This window comes from Leptosomus discolor, chromosome Z (assembly GCF_034619465.1).
Source record: "Leptosomus discolor isolate bLepDis1 chromosome Z, bLepDis1.hap2, whole genome shotgun sequence".
NCBI lineage: Eukaryota > Metazoa > Chordata > Aves > Leptosomiformes > Leptosomidae > Leptosomus > Leptosomus discolor.
In genome coordinates this window covers 41789160-41806095 of record NC_141419.1, presented here as the reverse complement: position 1 = coordinate 41806095, position 16936 = coordinate 41789160, and the positions used below count along the sequence as shown (strand labels likewise).

Here is a 16936-nt window from a genome sequence, read left to right as displayed (position 1 = left end):
TTCAGCCTTTAATTCCTTTATAACTTCCAATTTTTTTTCCTGTGCATGAGAATACAACACAGTAGGAATTATTGGTTTTTATACAGAAAGAATTGCCCATTTTCTTTTTTTTTTCTTTCTGGATTTCATAGATCCAAGACATTAACAAGAGTGATGCATTTTAATTGGTTTTTATTAATTCTGAACTTCTGAACTAGGAATAGTGCTACTTAACCCTTAGCTAAACAAAACCCTCTAACTGTAATTAAATATGTGCTGGACTGTTGTTCATAAGCTGTTCTTTATTTGGTTGCTGCTGCCTCTAATTTCAGTTCTTTTCAATTTTACACATGCAGACACTTAGCCTATATATGTAGTTCTGCCTTGCTACCTGCCCTTACATATTTGATATAGATCGTTTCATTTTCCCACTAGGTGTATATTGCATTGTGATCCATCTTCTATATTTCTCAGTTTATGGCAGCTAAAAAATAAAATGCCTGAAATGCCTCAGGGCTAGTAATGAGAAATCTCTCCAACTTTCTCGAGTGGTTTTCCACTCCTCCACTTTCAGTGCTGCACATTTTTCTGCAGCAAAACAAAAGCATAAGTACCAACTGCAAATTTAATTACTATTGTCTTTCCCACCTGTACAGAATTGAAAAAGAAACACATCAGGGATAGCATTTAGTTGGAGTATCATAGATGCCACTGTAGGGAAGAACCCTGATTCACAGAGAAAGCAGATACAGAATGGTCATACTGGAGAAAAAAGGATGTCTAGGTAAGGGATAACATTTGCCACTCTGTTTCTCCACAGTTCAGGTTTGGCTTTATTTTTCTACCTATCTATTGGTATTTTGCACCTTGTTGTCACAACAGACCGTCTCCAGCTCCTTACTGGCAGATACAGCAGGGAGCAAAGGGGAACGCTTGCCCCTGTGAAGCCAACAGCCTTGCTGTTCTCCCACACTGAAGGGTGTATCCCACACACTTCTCCTTGATACATTGAAAAAGGTGCAGCACACAAAGCCTCTCTCAGAATAAGATCAAACTCCTTCACAATTTTAGAAAAATGAAGCAAAAATATTTTTAGATTATTTTTTATTAATGCAAAAATATTTTTTAAAATCTTTACTTCTGTGTTAAGGGTAATTTGAAGCACCAAGATATTATTGTGCAGCAACTGAAATAAATTTAGACACGACTTCAAAGGAATAGAAGACGGTTCCATTCTTCTACCAATTGCCCTGACTTAGTTTTCTCCTTGAGATTATTTCTTTATATTTTATAAGCATATTTACAATTTGCAAATGTAAGTTTATAAATACTTTGCTATAATGTGGTTTTTTAGCATTCTCCATCTTACAATATATTTTTATTTGTGTGGCTGAAACATAAATTGATGTGATATTTTACTTCATTTACAAACTAGATAGGGATGAGAACTGAAATTTGCACAAGCTTTACATTTGCTTTACTCTCTGATTCCCTTGTGCTCTTTTGTAATCTTCTGCTGCCACACAAAAGCTGACAGCCTGCTGATAAATTGCTCCATGAAGACTGACACGTGGAGGATAGCCAGTCTTTTGCCTTTAGTGGCAAAACAATACCTCAAACTCCTTTGACTTTTGGGAGAGAAGAAAAAAAATTTATTAAAAGGAAACAAATAGCAAACCTACAACCGACCACTGCTGATTATAGTCTTTCTAATTAGGAGAGAATTTACCTGCTAGACATGAGCCTGAACAAAAGCTGTGATCAAAGCTCTGAGAATTTTCAATTCTGTTTCTTTTCCAGCTCTGTAGTTTTATCTGTCATGGGCCAAACCAAAACCTTGGATCCAAATCTCTCTCATCTTTGAGACAGCTTGGAGCTAATTACAAAACTGGTATGTCTCAAGGCCAACTGCATTACCTGACTGGGTCAGGAATTTTATACTTTTTGGGGGAAAAAAATCTCTGGAAGTTAAATAAGCACAAGAGGTTTTCTCTGTCCATTCAATGAAGAAATTCTACTTGACCCTTTGCAGCAAATAAATACCTCACTGTAATTAACAGTTGGGAATAAAAGGTGGAAAATCCCTGTTCTCTGTGAAAATTCACAGCAAGTTAAACACAAAACTGGGAGGATAAATACAAATGTAGTAATTAATTTGCTGCCTTTTTCTGTGAAGAAATTATGTGTAAGAAGGGCATGATTTATGAGTAAAGAATTTTACCATGACTCATTCATTTACTTGTTGTGCACATTGGACATTAAAGTTGTTTAAAGTAGGTATGTATCCAGATCCTCTGCTTAGGCAAAGCAGCACAGCCAGAAACAGTCCTGCTCTGTATTTGAGCGAACATTGTCACCTTTCCTTTGTCAATATTGATATCACAAATTAAAAAAAGGATTTTCCTTAGTATTTTCTGAAAATCATTTCAAATTCAGTGATCCACTACAGAATAAACATTCATTAGTTAGGAAGTAAACACTCAGAGGGCAAAAGCAGAGTTAAAGTGAATTCATCGAAAAATTCGTATGAATATTCATGGCATTATTTTGCCACCATTTTCATTCTGCTCTAATAGCAGTACTATTTCTCTGAAGAAGAAATTTAATTCAGTAGATGCTTGTTTGCATGTACAAAGGATCTCAGTTAAGTGTTTCATTAGCTCTCCATCATTCTCTCCTAGGCAACTTATTCAAACACACAGTCCAAGAGTCCAAAGTCCTTATACAGCTCATTTTCATGGTGGGTTTGCCTGAAAAACTCTCAGATAAGTAGAAAGTCTGAAACATACCTTGGAAACCTCAGATTAGTTATGACACAGTATACCATTCTCATGCTGTCAAGTCCCAAGGGTTTTGCAAATACAACAGGATTTAGGACACTCACTGCTGGGATAATACAATGGGGTTCTGCTCATTTTTTATAAAGAGAAGAGAAATGCCTGTCTGATTTCATTCACAATATCAGATTATGAGACTAGCCCATTTATTATTGCAAGACCTTTTCTTTCCTAAATGCAAATATTAATTCATTACTGTTCCCAGCTGGCACCACACAGGGATGTAGATAATTGAGTCATAAATATTTGTTTGATATGTAAAAGAGGAGGCAAGGACCTCTGAACCTTAAGGGTGTCGTCACACAGACTGTTCGAGATGGAGCTCTGACAGACAAAGGTAAAACTCCCTCATCACTGCAATTATCAACCACTGTCCACAGCCAGAAGCTAACCACCCTGGACAAGCATGGCCAAACCAGTACCCAAGTTACATGAGGATTTTCAGATTCAGAGGGGCTCACTGAATACATGTTTTTCAAGTGTGAAGGCTTGATACTAATCCTACTCACAGCCCTAAGTTAGTGTGAGCACACTGTTGGAAAACTGTTGTGACTTGAGATGTCTAGAGGCTCAAACTGCACATCTTGAAAAATTAGCCTAAGAGTGAATGATAACTAGTAAGATTTAATGATTCACAGGGACTTATGGATCTGCATAAAGAGAATACAATTCCTCAGAATTCATATACTGCAAAATCAAGCCCTACTCCCTTTAACTAGTACTCTGTGCCTATTTGTCTAACCTAATATTCATTGTATGAGCTTTATCTTTCCTCAGATATGTTAAAATAATTACTTTACAAGTACCAGAAACATTGGGTCTCCACCTAATGAAAATACATTATTGTGTCAATGACATTAAAGAGGTTGTAAAAAAGTGGTACAGATGTCCTGAAGGAAGCACTTCCCATTAGAAATTCAAAATGTGTGATCTGCTCTGATTTTCTCCCGTACGAATTTTCTCAGAAGGAGAACCAAGATGATTTTCAGAAGAGTACTGCCCAGGTGATTTTCAATATATTTGTCCAAACTATGCCAGCATATGATGGAGTGTTTTACAAAACCTGTTTTTAACCTCATGCTCAACAATGCAGTATCAGTAGGCCAGATTCACTGTTATGCTGTATGGATATGTAGCATGTGACAACAGCATCTTTGTAGCATGTCCACAGTTTTACAATCTAGATAGCCTGGCAACTGATTAGTGCTCAACACAAGCTACCATTCTAATTGACTGCAACATTGCATGTAACACCATTAGCTGTGAACTTCACTCATTTGCTGCTGAAGTTCCCAGTGAGAACCCTTACATTGAGACCTATGGGAAGGATATGATAAAGCCACTTGCTTTGATGTTGAAAAATCCCTGTGCTGGGATTACTTCTCTGTGAGACCCCCCAGTATTCAGAAAGAGAATGGGGACAGCACAGAAGCAAGTCCAGTTTTTGAAATTAGATCTGTGAGTCATACCAGCAACCAACTCAGACTTAGCTATCAACTGCCTAGAGGATGTATTACTGCTTCATTGATGAGAGGAAAGGGGAAACGTAATAGAAATACTTATCAGCGAAAAGTAAGTGAGATACAGGATTCAGCAGCTGGTTCCCAAATGGACACTTCACAGGGCTGTGCTGTTAGCTGCTGCCAATGGTAACTGGCCAGCCAACAGTAAACCAAGCTGGTTATGTGCCTGTAAAATTGCACAGGCAATCCTAGCTCTGACTTCTCCTACTGTCTGAGTGCTTAATCGTCCAAACTTTCAACTCATAGATGTATTCGTGTGCAAAACTCATTACGAAAACTAAACCACAATTGATACCACAGCTCCCAGCTACATAACATACAGGCTTCTCTGAGAAAACAGTCACATGTCCACAGATCTTTTTCGCATGCAAATTGCCAACCTGTGCAGCTTTGATTGTATAGTCTGCAAATTCATTTGGCCTAAGTGCACCTTTTTGTGAGAGAGTAATAGGGGAAAAGAATGTCCTATCTGATTCTGTCTTTGGTTTAGAAGCAGAGTTGAGATTAAAAAAAGCAAAATTGGTGATATGATTTGTATAACTGATAGAGTTTTCACAAAGTTTCTGCAATAAAGGGAAATATACTTCTTTCAGAACTTTGTCGAGTGGATTTTTCACATTTTTAAAATAACTTTGAGCCGCTAGATACCGGCAATGTTCTTTGATTTTGAAGGAGCATTGGTCTTCTCTAAACACAACAGCTTTGATTTTATCTTTTTCTGCAGACAAGTGAACTATGTCACAGTATCTTATTGAAACAGGAAGCCCACTTGAACCAGGCAAGAGCTGGACAATGAGGCACAGAGGTTTTGTGATATGGCCACAGTGAGCATATGATATGGAGACAGAATCAAAGTGCATGTGGTCAGGAGTATAATGCTCAAGGTGTAATGTACATAACAGTACACTAGTATCTCTTAAACATGATCTTCCAGCATGTCAAATTGAAATGAAATGCTCTGGAAAACAGAGGAGATTACATATATTTGATTTTGCCTCCTAATCTAAGGCCTTGTTTATGGTGACAAAGCAAAATGATAATGGTTTGGCAAAAGGGAATAAGCAACAGTGAAGTTCAGTTATGCAGCTTTCTGCTCCCCGATGCAATGAAAATATTTGCAGTTACTACTGTATCAGTGTCTAAGGAGTTGTAATATCTCTTTTTTTTTCTCCTAACATACCTACAAACTTTGCAATACAGGAAAGCATGCAGTATAAGACTACACAGCTTTAACATTCTCAATATCCAAGGTTCTTGAAAGATGGGATGTGATAGCTCTCCAACAACCCATCCTACCACTAACTGGCATCAGCTGAAGAACTAGTCTCCTTACTAGAGCTGAATGGGAACCAGGGTTTTCTATTTTCCAGGAATTTAATCTATTTTTTGTTTATTCAGAAAAGAAGTAAAGCCAGAAAAAAAAATAAAAGCTGAAAAAGAAAACACCTTCATATTCAAGATCAAATCTGGGACAAAGTTACCTTTCAGAATTTTTTTAGAAAAATTTAACCATTTTATTTATTGACTTTTTGATTCACATTTTTTTAAATTTAAACCTCAAAAATATATTTCAAAAACATAAACTGCACAAAAGTCAAAATTCTAATTTCATTTTCTCATTAATAATGTAATTTATATTCAAAATACATTTCAGTCAAAGCTTTAACAATTCTGATCCATCTTTTGTTGATTTTCAAAACAGCATTAGTTCAGAGTTTGCTTCCAAACTGCTATTTCAGATCAAACACAACTGTAAGTAAAAAGTGCTTTTTTCAACAAGAGAGTGCAGTTTGATGCTAATATTGGTTTTGATTTGAACAGAGCTCAAGAAAATATTATCACATCACTAGAGTGAGAAGACAGCTCTTTGAGTTGAAGACATCAACAAGCCAACAGAGCTGAATATTATTTTCATCTCTTTCTACCCATTGGGGAATTTCAGAGAAAGATACCTTACTGCAATATGTTTACTTTTACCTTTTTGAGAGGGGTAAACTACCTGTATCAGTAGAGAATTTAAAATAACCATATTTGAAAACTAAGATAGGAAATTCTTTCGTGACTTCTAACACTGTGAAAAAAAAATATTTTCATATGTATTAGCAAAAAAAAAAAAAATTTTGATATTAAAAAGTTACTGTGCTAATTTACCTGAACTGGTTAACAATAGAAAAATCTTTTCCATTATATTTACCATCCACTGCTCTCCAGAAAGCTGAAAAATAAACTTGTTTCTTTCCTTATTTGCTTCATCTGACAAAGCATGCCTCTTCTTGATCTCAGAAGTCTTTCCGTAAGTGTCCAAGATCTTCTTATCAGTATCTGCAAAGCCATTTTTGAGGTATTTTGATTGAGGAATGCCTTTCTTCCGGCACTCTAGTATGAAATTCCACTCCTGCTTTATCCTGAAACAGTGCCAAAAAGGGGTTATATGAACCAGCTGAAATGATATTACAAATGAGTCTTAAAGCTTGATCTTTTTTTGCACAAATACTTAACAAAATATAAATATAATTATGCACCTAATATATTGACCTTTTTTTAAAAAAAGAAGAAAAAAAAGTAATTTCTGGAGGTATGCTTAGATTTTGTAGACTTACATGTAGATTTTAGATGAGCAGGATTTCATTTACTGACTATAAAACAGTGATACCAAATGAATAACTGAAAAGTGGAGACTGAGCACGCTGTCACAGAAAAAAGTATGAATGATGCTCTTTATTTCGATAGGGTAGGAAACACATCCTCACAGAACAACTTATATTTATAAACAAAAGCTAGGACCTGGTCATACATGCAAAATTTTTCAGTTGGAAAAAAGTCATTTTAGAAAGTAAGAAGTTATAAATATTCCCTTTTCCCTGCCCTATCTTGTTCAAATATAATGATCTATTTTCATATTTTACACATTATTTTCCAATATCATCTTAGAAGGTGGAGGTAAAGGTCAAAGTTATCAGATGCCAACTAATTTCAGATTCAACTTCAGTGTATCTTTAGGGTTACCTCCAGGGCAAACTTTTACCCCTATAACTTCAGGTGCAATTTCAATTTGATATAATTAAACAGTGCCAAAAGCAGGTCCCTTAATCTAGGAGAGATTTATTTCATCTTAGTCAATTAAGAAATAGGTTGATTAACTGAAGCAAGCCTTCATTATACCAAAATAAGACTCTGCAAAGCCCCTTACATCATAAATCTGATCTCACTCTTTGAATGCTAGATTCTTGTGGTACATGAGGTTCATTTATGTGATCTCCACCCTCTGGCAGAAATTTTAAGCAGAAGATTTGAAGAAAGCTGACAGGTGAAGAAGGGCACAAAGTTCAGGATAATGTACCCCTCAGAGAAAGCCAAAAATGGCATGGCCTATAAAAAGAACCACATGCAGCTTTGTGAAGTTCGAGGTAGGAAGTAACACCACCAGTGCACATATTCCCAGCTAAGCATGGGACTTTCTCTAAAACAGCAAGATGTTTAAAAAATGGTACATGAAAGAGAATATCCAGTTTTAAGTCACGTCACATACGAGAAATCAGTTACAAACTTAGGAACAAGAAGCATCTTCCAAACTTGGTGAAAATAAGTAATTTTTGGGCACTCATAGCAAGGTACAAGATAGAAGCTGCAGGACAGAGTATATTTATGGGAGTATGACAGCATAGATTGAAAGTCGTATTTGACTCAATGATATCAAAATAAATCTTTAGCAATCAAAATTGCATGCCTAAATAGGAAAGGTATTACTGAGAGAGCCGTAAACTGCCACACAAATTATGGTGCTTACTGAAATCTTAGGGGATGTTAGAAAGAGTTGAGAACTGAGAGCACGGCAACAGCAGGAGACTTCAGCTATTGACATACACAGAGCACATTGACAGCTCTGCAGACAATATAGTCTTTTGGAAGTTAAGTACGACTGTTTATCAGAGCAGCTAGCCTGAGAAACCACAAAGGGACCTGATTTAGTTTCAAGGAGTAGCACACTAAACATGGATCACCAGAGAACTACAGAAAGCCCCTTCTGTAATAATGACCACAATGTATTCCCATGTAACATTCTTATAAAGAGAAAATAAGGAAAAATATCTTCTACAAGTATTTCAGAAGATGATCTATGTATAACAGTGAAGTTTGTTAAAAGTGCAGCTTGCTGGGTAAAGTGCTGGCAGACTGCATAAAGAGAGCACAACCTCAGAGTAAGTACATTCTAACAAAGCCATTTTAAGGATCTCTTTCTCCCCTCATTTCCAAAAATAAAAAAATAAAAAAAGATAAAATGGCATTTATGTTTAAATGAAGAAATGAGAAAGTAGTATAAGCTCTGACAAATTAAGCATAAAACACAAAAAAGCAAGGGAAATCACTGTGGGTATACAAATTAATAAGAAAGTGATTTCTAGCATATTAGAAGCAGAAAGCCTCTCAGAGAGACAGTGGAAGCAAAAACTTGTTAAGGTATGAAAGGAGCAGTGAAGGAACAGTTGAAGAAGTTATTGAGAGCTGCAGAAAAGTTACTCACCCTTGGTTCAGATTTCGTAAGAGAGATCAGCATGCTCTTTACAAATGGGCATCTAGTGGACTTTCTGATATTTAAAGTGTCAATCAAGGAGGCTTGATAATAAAAAATATATATATTTTAAGTAAATCTCCCAGTTTCTCTCAATGTCTAATTGTCAACGGCTTTATACCACAGTGAGCTGTGACATGTAAATGAGTTAGGAAGAAAAATACTGGACAGACAGAAAACATGTCCAGCAACACATTCAGTTCAGGGAGTCCCTAGAGGCATACCGAATCTACTGGTACAGTCAAGGAAGAGTCCACCACCAACCCACAACACTTCAAAATCTTTTCTGAAGCTACTTGATGTAACAAAGGCAAGAAAATATGTTAGAGCAGAGACAGCTCCTTAGCCCATTTTCTGATCCTTCAACATGCTGCACCCAATACCCCTGGTTACAGAGGGAGAGACAGTGAGTACCTGATAGCTCTAGACAGCCCTACCAAAAGGTATCCCCTCCAGCTGCGGTCTGGAAGTGCTCAGATGACAGAATTTTCTATACCAGCAGACATGAAATTTGAAACACCTCTTTCAAGATGCTTTTACATATGAGCTGATTAATTTTTTTTTGTTGATCTTGTCTATTCAATCTGTCATTTGAACCCCAGAGACCACCAGCAGAACAGCGGGCAGACAATGCAATAGCAAGAGATCACTAGGAAAAGCTAGAAAGTTAACACTTTCATATACTATAAGAAAAATAAACAAGCCCAAACCACCTACTCAACTTTTTTCCAAAACTCATCTACCACAGAGCACAGCTAATTACTGTGCAAGGTGGGTAGGAGGTGAAGTGGGCAGGGGGCTGAGATGGAGAAGGAGTGAATTAAATCCCCAAAGAAGAAAAAAACAAAAGGACCTGAACCACTGAAAAGGACCAAAACCCTGGCATTCTTTTTTCCTAAAATCTTTTAAATCATTCTAACTTTACTTACCACTGCTGTACTGCTGTTTCTCACATCCTCCTCCAGTCCTCCACATACAGCTTTTCTGTCCCTCTGTGAAGCTTAACTCTGCATTACTGCCCTCTCATTTCCATGGTATTCCTTCATTTTCTACCAAAGCAATAAACATTTGATCTAAATGCATAATTCAATGCACTGAAAAAGCTTGCCCCCGAGATGTGTTTTTTGGACCCATTCCTCTTCACTCATGCACAAAAAATTACTGACTCTTTCCTCGCAGTATAAATTCTAAGAACCTTAGAAACTTAACAGACAGAAAAAAGAGGTCAAAAAGTCTAACTCTCAGTAAAAAGTAAGGCACTGAGCTGCTCTACTACACCTCAGTGTTGACTCTGTCAGGTAGACCCCAGGAACACAAGAACAGAGGGCTCAGATCTAAAATTTTACTCTCTCACAACAAGAAATATAGAAAACAGCAAGAAGGGAGCTACATTAAAGATGAAATAAAGATGATAACACGTACAAAACACAAATCTCAGGAGGTCATGACACATTATTAGCCAAATAACATGCACATAACAAAAACCGCTGTTAACCAAATCAGTCAGTGAAATATTGACCTCAGAAGAAAGACGGGCATTAAAAATTAAACCTGGTTAGGAATTCAACATGTATATCAACCACTGATGTGGAAAACCTGTGTCAAATTTCTTTTTTACTCATACATTAAATGATGGTAACATGCTCTCTTAAGATTTTAAAGAATGCCCACTTACGGTCACCAGGCTAAGTACTATGTACAAGCATATTTTGAACAGATGGAAAGTGAATTAATAATGGAGCAACAAAAATGCATAATTTTGTACAGTACATCTCAGAATGAAAACATGATGCATCCCAAGAGCAAAGTGTCTAAAAATTTTGAACCTCTGTGTGTACTCTTGGGGTGGTACACACTAACCAAACGAAACAGTATGAGCCTTCCTGGCCTGGAGGTGACTAACATCAAGCTCAAATGTATCATTAAGCAAAGATTACAAAACTGCAATTTGCAGGTTACAGTTGAGATCAAACCAAAGGGATCTATTCAGCTACATGGTTGTCACTTAGCTCTGTCATTGTCAAAAAATTGAGATGATAGTATTCTTAAAGGATCTTTATGGAAATAAAGACCATTTTAAGTCTTTCTTTGGTGACAATCCTCAAATAAAATAGAATTACCACCACGTTTGTCATATCAGGAGGCTATTGCGTGAATCTTCAGGAAAGACAGGAAAGGCATCTAAAGACAGGAAAGGCATCTAAACTACTGTGACAAAGAGAAAAAAAAATATACACACAAATAATATCAGCCTTTAAATGCACTAATATACGTTTAGAGAAAATAAATGTCTTGTCTTGGCACCTTAAAGGCTCCTGATATTCCACAAACACATTTTCACATATGACAAACAAATGAGTTGGTTACAAAATCACAGACCTCCTGAAGTTTATGTCTTTTTATTACTGTTCAGCAATGAAGCTTGATCAAACAGTTGTAGTCAGATTAAAGAAACAATTACCATTTTCAGTATTCAAGAAGTGCGTGTTAGTCAAGTCAAGCCTAACTTAGGTGGGAGTATGAATATGAAAAACATTTTTTTCTGGATATAGAACGCAGATGAGATCTAAGGTTCCAACTCAGCTGACTACCCCAGTACATCCACTTCAATCATGCAAGCAGCCCAACCAATTTTAAAAAAGGCTGATTTCATGCTGCTCATATTTGATTAAAAAAAAATTGTGTTTCATACCTTTATATTTGTAACACAAAAGCACATCTGTCTAAAGCAGACTGTAAATGGTCCAGAGGAAATGTTAATTCTGGCAAGATATTTCCCAATACATTGATGTTTTTCAGTAAGCTGTCAGAACAACACACTATAGCTATGAAACAGGAAGAGCAGGGAAATGTAATATTCAAGTAATTCCACTTTGGTTAGTGCTGAACTTTTCTTCAGGTAATCATTCTCCAAACATCTCTTCATTATTGGAGTACATCTGCAGGAAAAAGATTTAATAACATATACCTAAAAAATGTTATTATAAATATTTCCTTTTGAGGATTTGGGAGTTCCTTGCTTGGAATTTTAGATTTCCCAATAAAAAGACAAATCTAATCAAACTGATGCAAAGAATTACTGTAGAATAAATTCAATGATTGGACCATTCAAAGGAGCAACCATCTTGGAAAACAAGAAGTTTGCATTACCAAGAGTTTGAGAGCTGTCCCAGTAAACAAGGAGTAGCTGGGTTTCTTTGAATGGTTCTTCCTTCTGCAGCTACCCACAGCTCAATGTCTGATTAGGAGGTCTTGAGGAAAAGTTACACCTCTTAGGTAAAGAAAGCAAGTTTCATTAGATGGAACTGTTTCCTCTATATCAGAATGAAAAAAATGGCCACGACATTACATGGTGACACCAGCTTAGTACTCCTGGCTGATATTTAAATCAGAATCACTAGCCACACAGGATCATTATATAATTCCATGGAATTTTTATAGGAGCAGTACAGTTAAAATGGAGCTCAGCCAAGACCAATATTCCTGAGGGATGAGTGATGTTTGCTTCAAATTCAATTGGATTGATTTAATTTCAGTTCCTCTGCCAGGCTTTTCCATGGGTTGTAAAGGATCATGGCTGAACAGCAGCTTTTACCTTTCAGTCTGTTTGCATGCATTAGATCAGATGCAAGGTCTGTGTGCACAAGTGTCTAAGAACAAAGGCAAATAACTTGAATGGTTATTAATGCTGCAGATCTGCTCCCAACTTGTTCAGGAAGTGCCTAGCTCAGAACAGCAAAACATGCACATCTAGCTAGCCAGACCTTGAGAGGAAATTTTGGAGAAGAGACTCATGGGAAGAGGGGGCTAAATAAATTGTTATCTTTGCTGCTTGTTTGTTTTGGTGGACAGGGGAGGCTGTGCCGTTTCACAGCAAAGATTTAGATAGCTAGTCTGGGCAAACAGCTCTGGCATTTCCTCACTTGAATGCTTAATTTGTCAGCCTTCAGTTTTTACCTTACCTGCTTTTCAGACAGAAGACAAATATGTTGCAATCCTTCAGAGAAAAATCTAACTGTAAAATTTCACTCTCATTCTCTTTCCAAGAAAATGACAAGAAGAAAGGAAAAATTAATGAGAAAAATCACCATACAACATCAAATTAGTCTGACAGCATTCAGGATTTCAGGATACAATATAAGATTGTTCACCACTACCAGAATCTAGAATATGAAACAGTGCTATAAACACAAAATTCTTTCTATGATACTGACTTTCATAAAAGTGTTGATAACCACAAAACAGTGCACATTTTTTGTAACAGTTAGTGTTTCATATCCAATGGGAGACTTAGAATGGACTTGTCTGATGGCATTAAGCATGTGAAGTAAAAGGAAATTACTCCTGCACAAGACTGCACAGTTTCTTTTTCTTTTATATTCAGTTGCTGGTTTGTATGTGCCCCGCAGAAGTAGGTTCCTTAAACTGCCATACTTCCACGGTCCCACAAAACCAAAGGGAAAACAGAGGACTGAATTAACTCCACCCAAAATGATCTGATACCAGTATCTCAGAGAGGCAGATATAAGCCTTTCACAATACGCTCAGTAGACTGTTCTCCAGAATCACCTTTCACTGACCAGCTGTTTAAACATCTGTTCTAGACCTGTAAATTCCCCAAACCTTTACAAGACCTCACCATTAACGCAAACACAGTTCAAGCTTTGCGTTTATTTGTGAGGTTTTCCTCTTAGAAAATCTTCAGTCAAAAAAGAGAAATATTTTACATGTGAATGCTTACTGACCCTGCATGAACTAAATTACCTTGCCCCAGGCAAGCAAAGTTCCATAGAGGTTAATTGGTAGTTTTTCTTCAAATAATACATACTACATTTCATTACTTATTATCAGGTCATTTTACGTAGCAACACAGCCGATAAGGAATTGCACAATCTCAAGGGCGTTAGTGAATTGTAACCGCTTTGAGAAAAATCTGGATTCTGTTTAAAAAAAAAAAAAAAAAAAGGCAAAGCAAACTCAGCGGTCCAGATTCGAAACTCATCTCTCACACAAGTATATTTGCAGAGAAACTCTATTAATTTCAGCCCTACTTGGGAATTCACTCTGGCTGCTGGCAAAAGCAGATATCTAGAATCTTAAATGCTAGAATGCAGTCCTCAATTCAGGGAACTGCCTTCTTGAATACCTTTTTAAAATTATTATTTTGGGATCACAATCCTTTCCAAAATACTTTTTTACTGTGACAGTAAGTACTAACGTTGATTTCAGCAGACCTACCCAAAGTTGGTAAATTTTAATCTCTGAGTAGAATACCAGGATTTAACCACACACGGAAGTCCCTAAAATAATGAAATGTATTTCTGCAGGGAAACATATTTCTATTAAACATTTAATTATAATTACAATTTTATCTATACTTTCAAGCTAATAACAAGCAAAATCTTGTGCTGTTTTTGGCCCAACCTTTGGAGGCACTGAAAAGCATCTAAGAAATTGTCAACTGACCTTTAGGACCTAAAGGCCAATGGTCACTGCACACCTTGTGAAACAAAGAGGATTTTTCTTTTAACTGAGCTTTGCATTTTATTAACAGTATTTGACCATTATTCTACCAGATTAATCCATTCTAGGAGGTCTGTATCATAAGAATGAACGTGAATTTTGACATTCATTTCAGTGCATGAGGTGATGATCCCTCAAGTTCAGGAAACAAAGTCTAATGGTTTTCCTCCTTTTTTTCCAGGAGCCCTAAAAGAAGTAAGGTTAACTGGAAAGCAATTTGATTGCATGAAGACATACAACAAGACAAAGCATCATACGCAAATTGTAATCTAAAGGTAGAAAACAAAAATTCTTTGTGAATCCTGAAAGTACACTTGGGACCTTTTATTTCTCTGCATCATATCCCAGATTTCCCATCTCCAGCTGGTGCAGATAGATAACAGAATGACTTTGGACCTCGTTAGTGGAAGGGCAGTCAAGCTCCACACATGCATCTGGAGGAGTGGCTACAGACAAATAACCAAAGGCAGAAACCGCAGAGACAACATATGTTTTTTATGGAAAACACAAGTCACGGTAAGAAATGAGGCTTAATGTATGCTACTGACAAAAAAACCCATGGGAGCTGAAATTAGCCACCTCAGAGCATATGAGATTACCCTCTTTCCCTCTTGCATACAGTAGTTCCCCACACCTGGCACTTCGGGTTTGTTTTTGCACTAGTGAACTCAGTATTTATCTTCTATACCATAGTAAACCAAAAACCAAACAAAACTTGGCAGGGGGATGTTGTCACTTAGGTCCACGTTGGGACTGACCTTCCATCAGTTCTGAAGATAACTGCCTATGCCATTAGAAACTACAGATGTGGACTCCTAGTCATAATGTTCTTTTCATGAAGAAGGCTGCAGTGGCACCCTAAGAGCCACTACCTGACATAGGCAGCAGTAGAATCATCTGCTTTGTCTGGATTAGAATGGCACAAAGACACTTCTTAGTGTAGCATCTGGGACAGAAATAAGAATGGTTTCATCCCAAATCATTTCACTTCTCTTTTCCGCCATAAGGGTAACACTCACAACGGCAAACTTTTTCTATCCCTCAGCTCGTAACAAAAAGAAAGCTTACCCTTGCTAGAGAATTTAGTCCAAAGGACAAGCTTCATTTTTCTTTTTTTTTGGGGGGGATTATGGTTTTTAAAACAGGCTTTGGTTAGAGACAGGACAACAAAGACTGCAGCTATGGATGTTTCAAAAAGTCATGCAGAAAGCGCAGTCAGACTTTGTATTACCCTGGCCTCCTCTTAGCCCAGCTGCTCTGCTGTCCACATAGCTGCACTGGTAGTGAGATTCTGTGAGTGGGGACCTCCTGAGACAGCTGAAACACTACACGAAGCTTCAGTGCAATGATGCTCTTAAACAAGGGCGCTGTTTAACCCTATGTGTTTTATTTTTAAAGAAGAAAGTGACATCTATTGCTTTGTTCTCTTCTCAGAGGGGGAAAAATAGTGAGTCATATGTTTCTGACATTGCCAGCACATTATAATATTTCACTGTCTCTAATGGGAATGAACATAAAGAAACCAAAATATTACTTAAAGAAATCATAAATTAAATATAATGAAAATAATAACACGATTAGTGGGTGTAAGTATTATCATCAAGGGTCTTTTTGATATTTGAACCAGAAAAAAATCCTCTGATAATTCTTTTATTCTATCCTCTCATATTCAGAAGCAATTGTATGTATCCATTTATTTAATTCCTTTTGTTTCTCCTGTCAACTCAACAAAAAGACTTAAAGTATTTCTTAGTGCTGAATTTTGTTAACATGTTTTCATTAATTCCATAATAAGAAGCCATACTTTTATATAAAATGTAAGCAATAGAAAGTTACAAAATGTGTTATTTTTCTTTTCAAATGAAATCTACACAGTAGACAATAAGATACACCACTAGTAAGTCACAATCTACATAGGTAAAGGCAGGGACTGATGAAATGCCAGCACAGTTTGTGTTGCATTACTCTTACAATCATATGAGGAAAGGAGGCAAGAAATCATTGAAATCAAACCCCCAAAAATAAAATTGAATCATCTGATAATGCTTAGTATATGTCAATGTAAGTGGGCAATAATAATGGATTCACTTAAAATGAACTGCAGAAAATTTGGCTTACTTCTCCAATGAGCTTTTTTCTAATCTTTCTTTCTCTTTCCTCTGACGTTCTTTGCTCTTCTTAACTCGAGTTTCCCACAGTCCTCTTATGAGAGAAAAGTCAAATATTATCACCTCATGCCCCATACCGTTGACATCAAGCTTCTCCTGCAAGAACAAGCCATCATGAATACTTCAGGAAAGGAATAGTGAAAAAAAGTAAGGAACTAAAATTACCTGGGGAAAAAAAAGCTGAAGTCATAAGAAATATTAACACAGTATGCTTTCCATCTTACCTAATCTGTCTAGGGTTTTGTGCTGGCAGTAAACATAGCATACAATTGACTTCTACATAAAATCTATGGCAACAGCTAAATGTCAAATCTTTTGTATTCCTTGCACTTTTCC

The 16936-nt window shown here is 36.7% G+C and overlaps 1 protein-coding gene across 1 annotated transcript in view; it reads right to left on the bottom strand.

Moving 5' to 3' along the window:
• The window catches only part of LRRC2 (leucine rich repeat containing 2), a 62301-nt gene extending 45605 nt beyond the window's left edge, over nucleotides 1-16696 (bottom strand). The window contains exons 1-2 of the mRNA XM_086479985.1: nucleotides 16551-16696; nucleotides 6534-6744 (exon numbers count right to left, since the gene is read on the bottom strand). Of these exons, the coding sequence (XP_086336111.1) occupies nucleotides 6534-6744; nucleotides 16551-16675 (336 nt within the window). The 5' untranslated portion in view covers nucleotides 16676-16696. The remainder of the gene's footprint in view (nucleotides 1-6533; nucleotides 6745-16550) is intronic.
• Nucleotides 16697-16936: the final 240 nt, after the last annotated feature.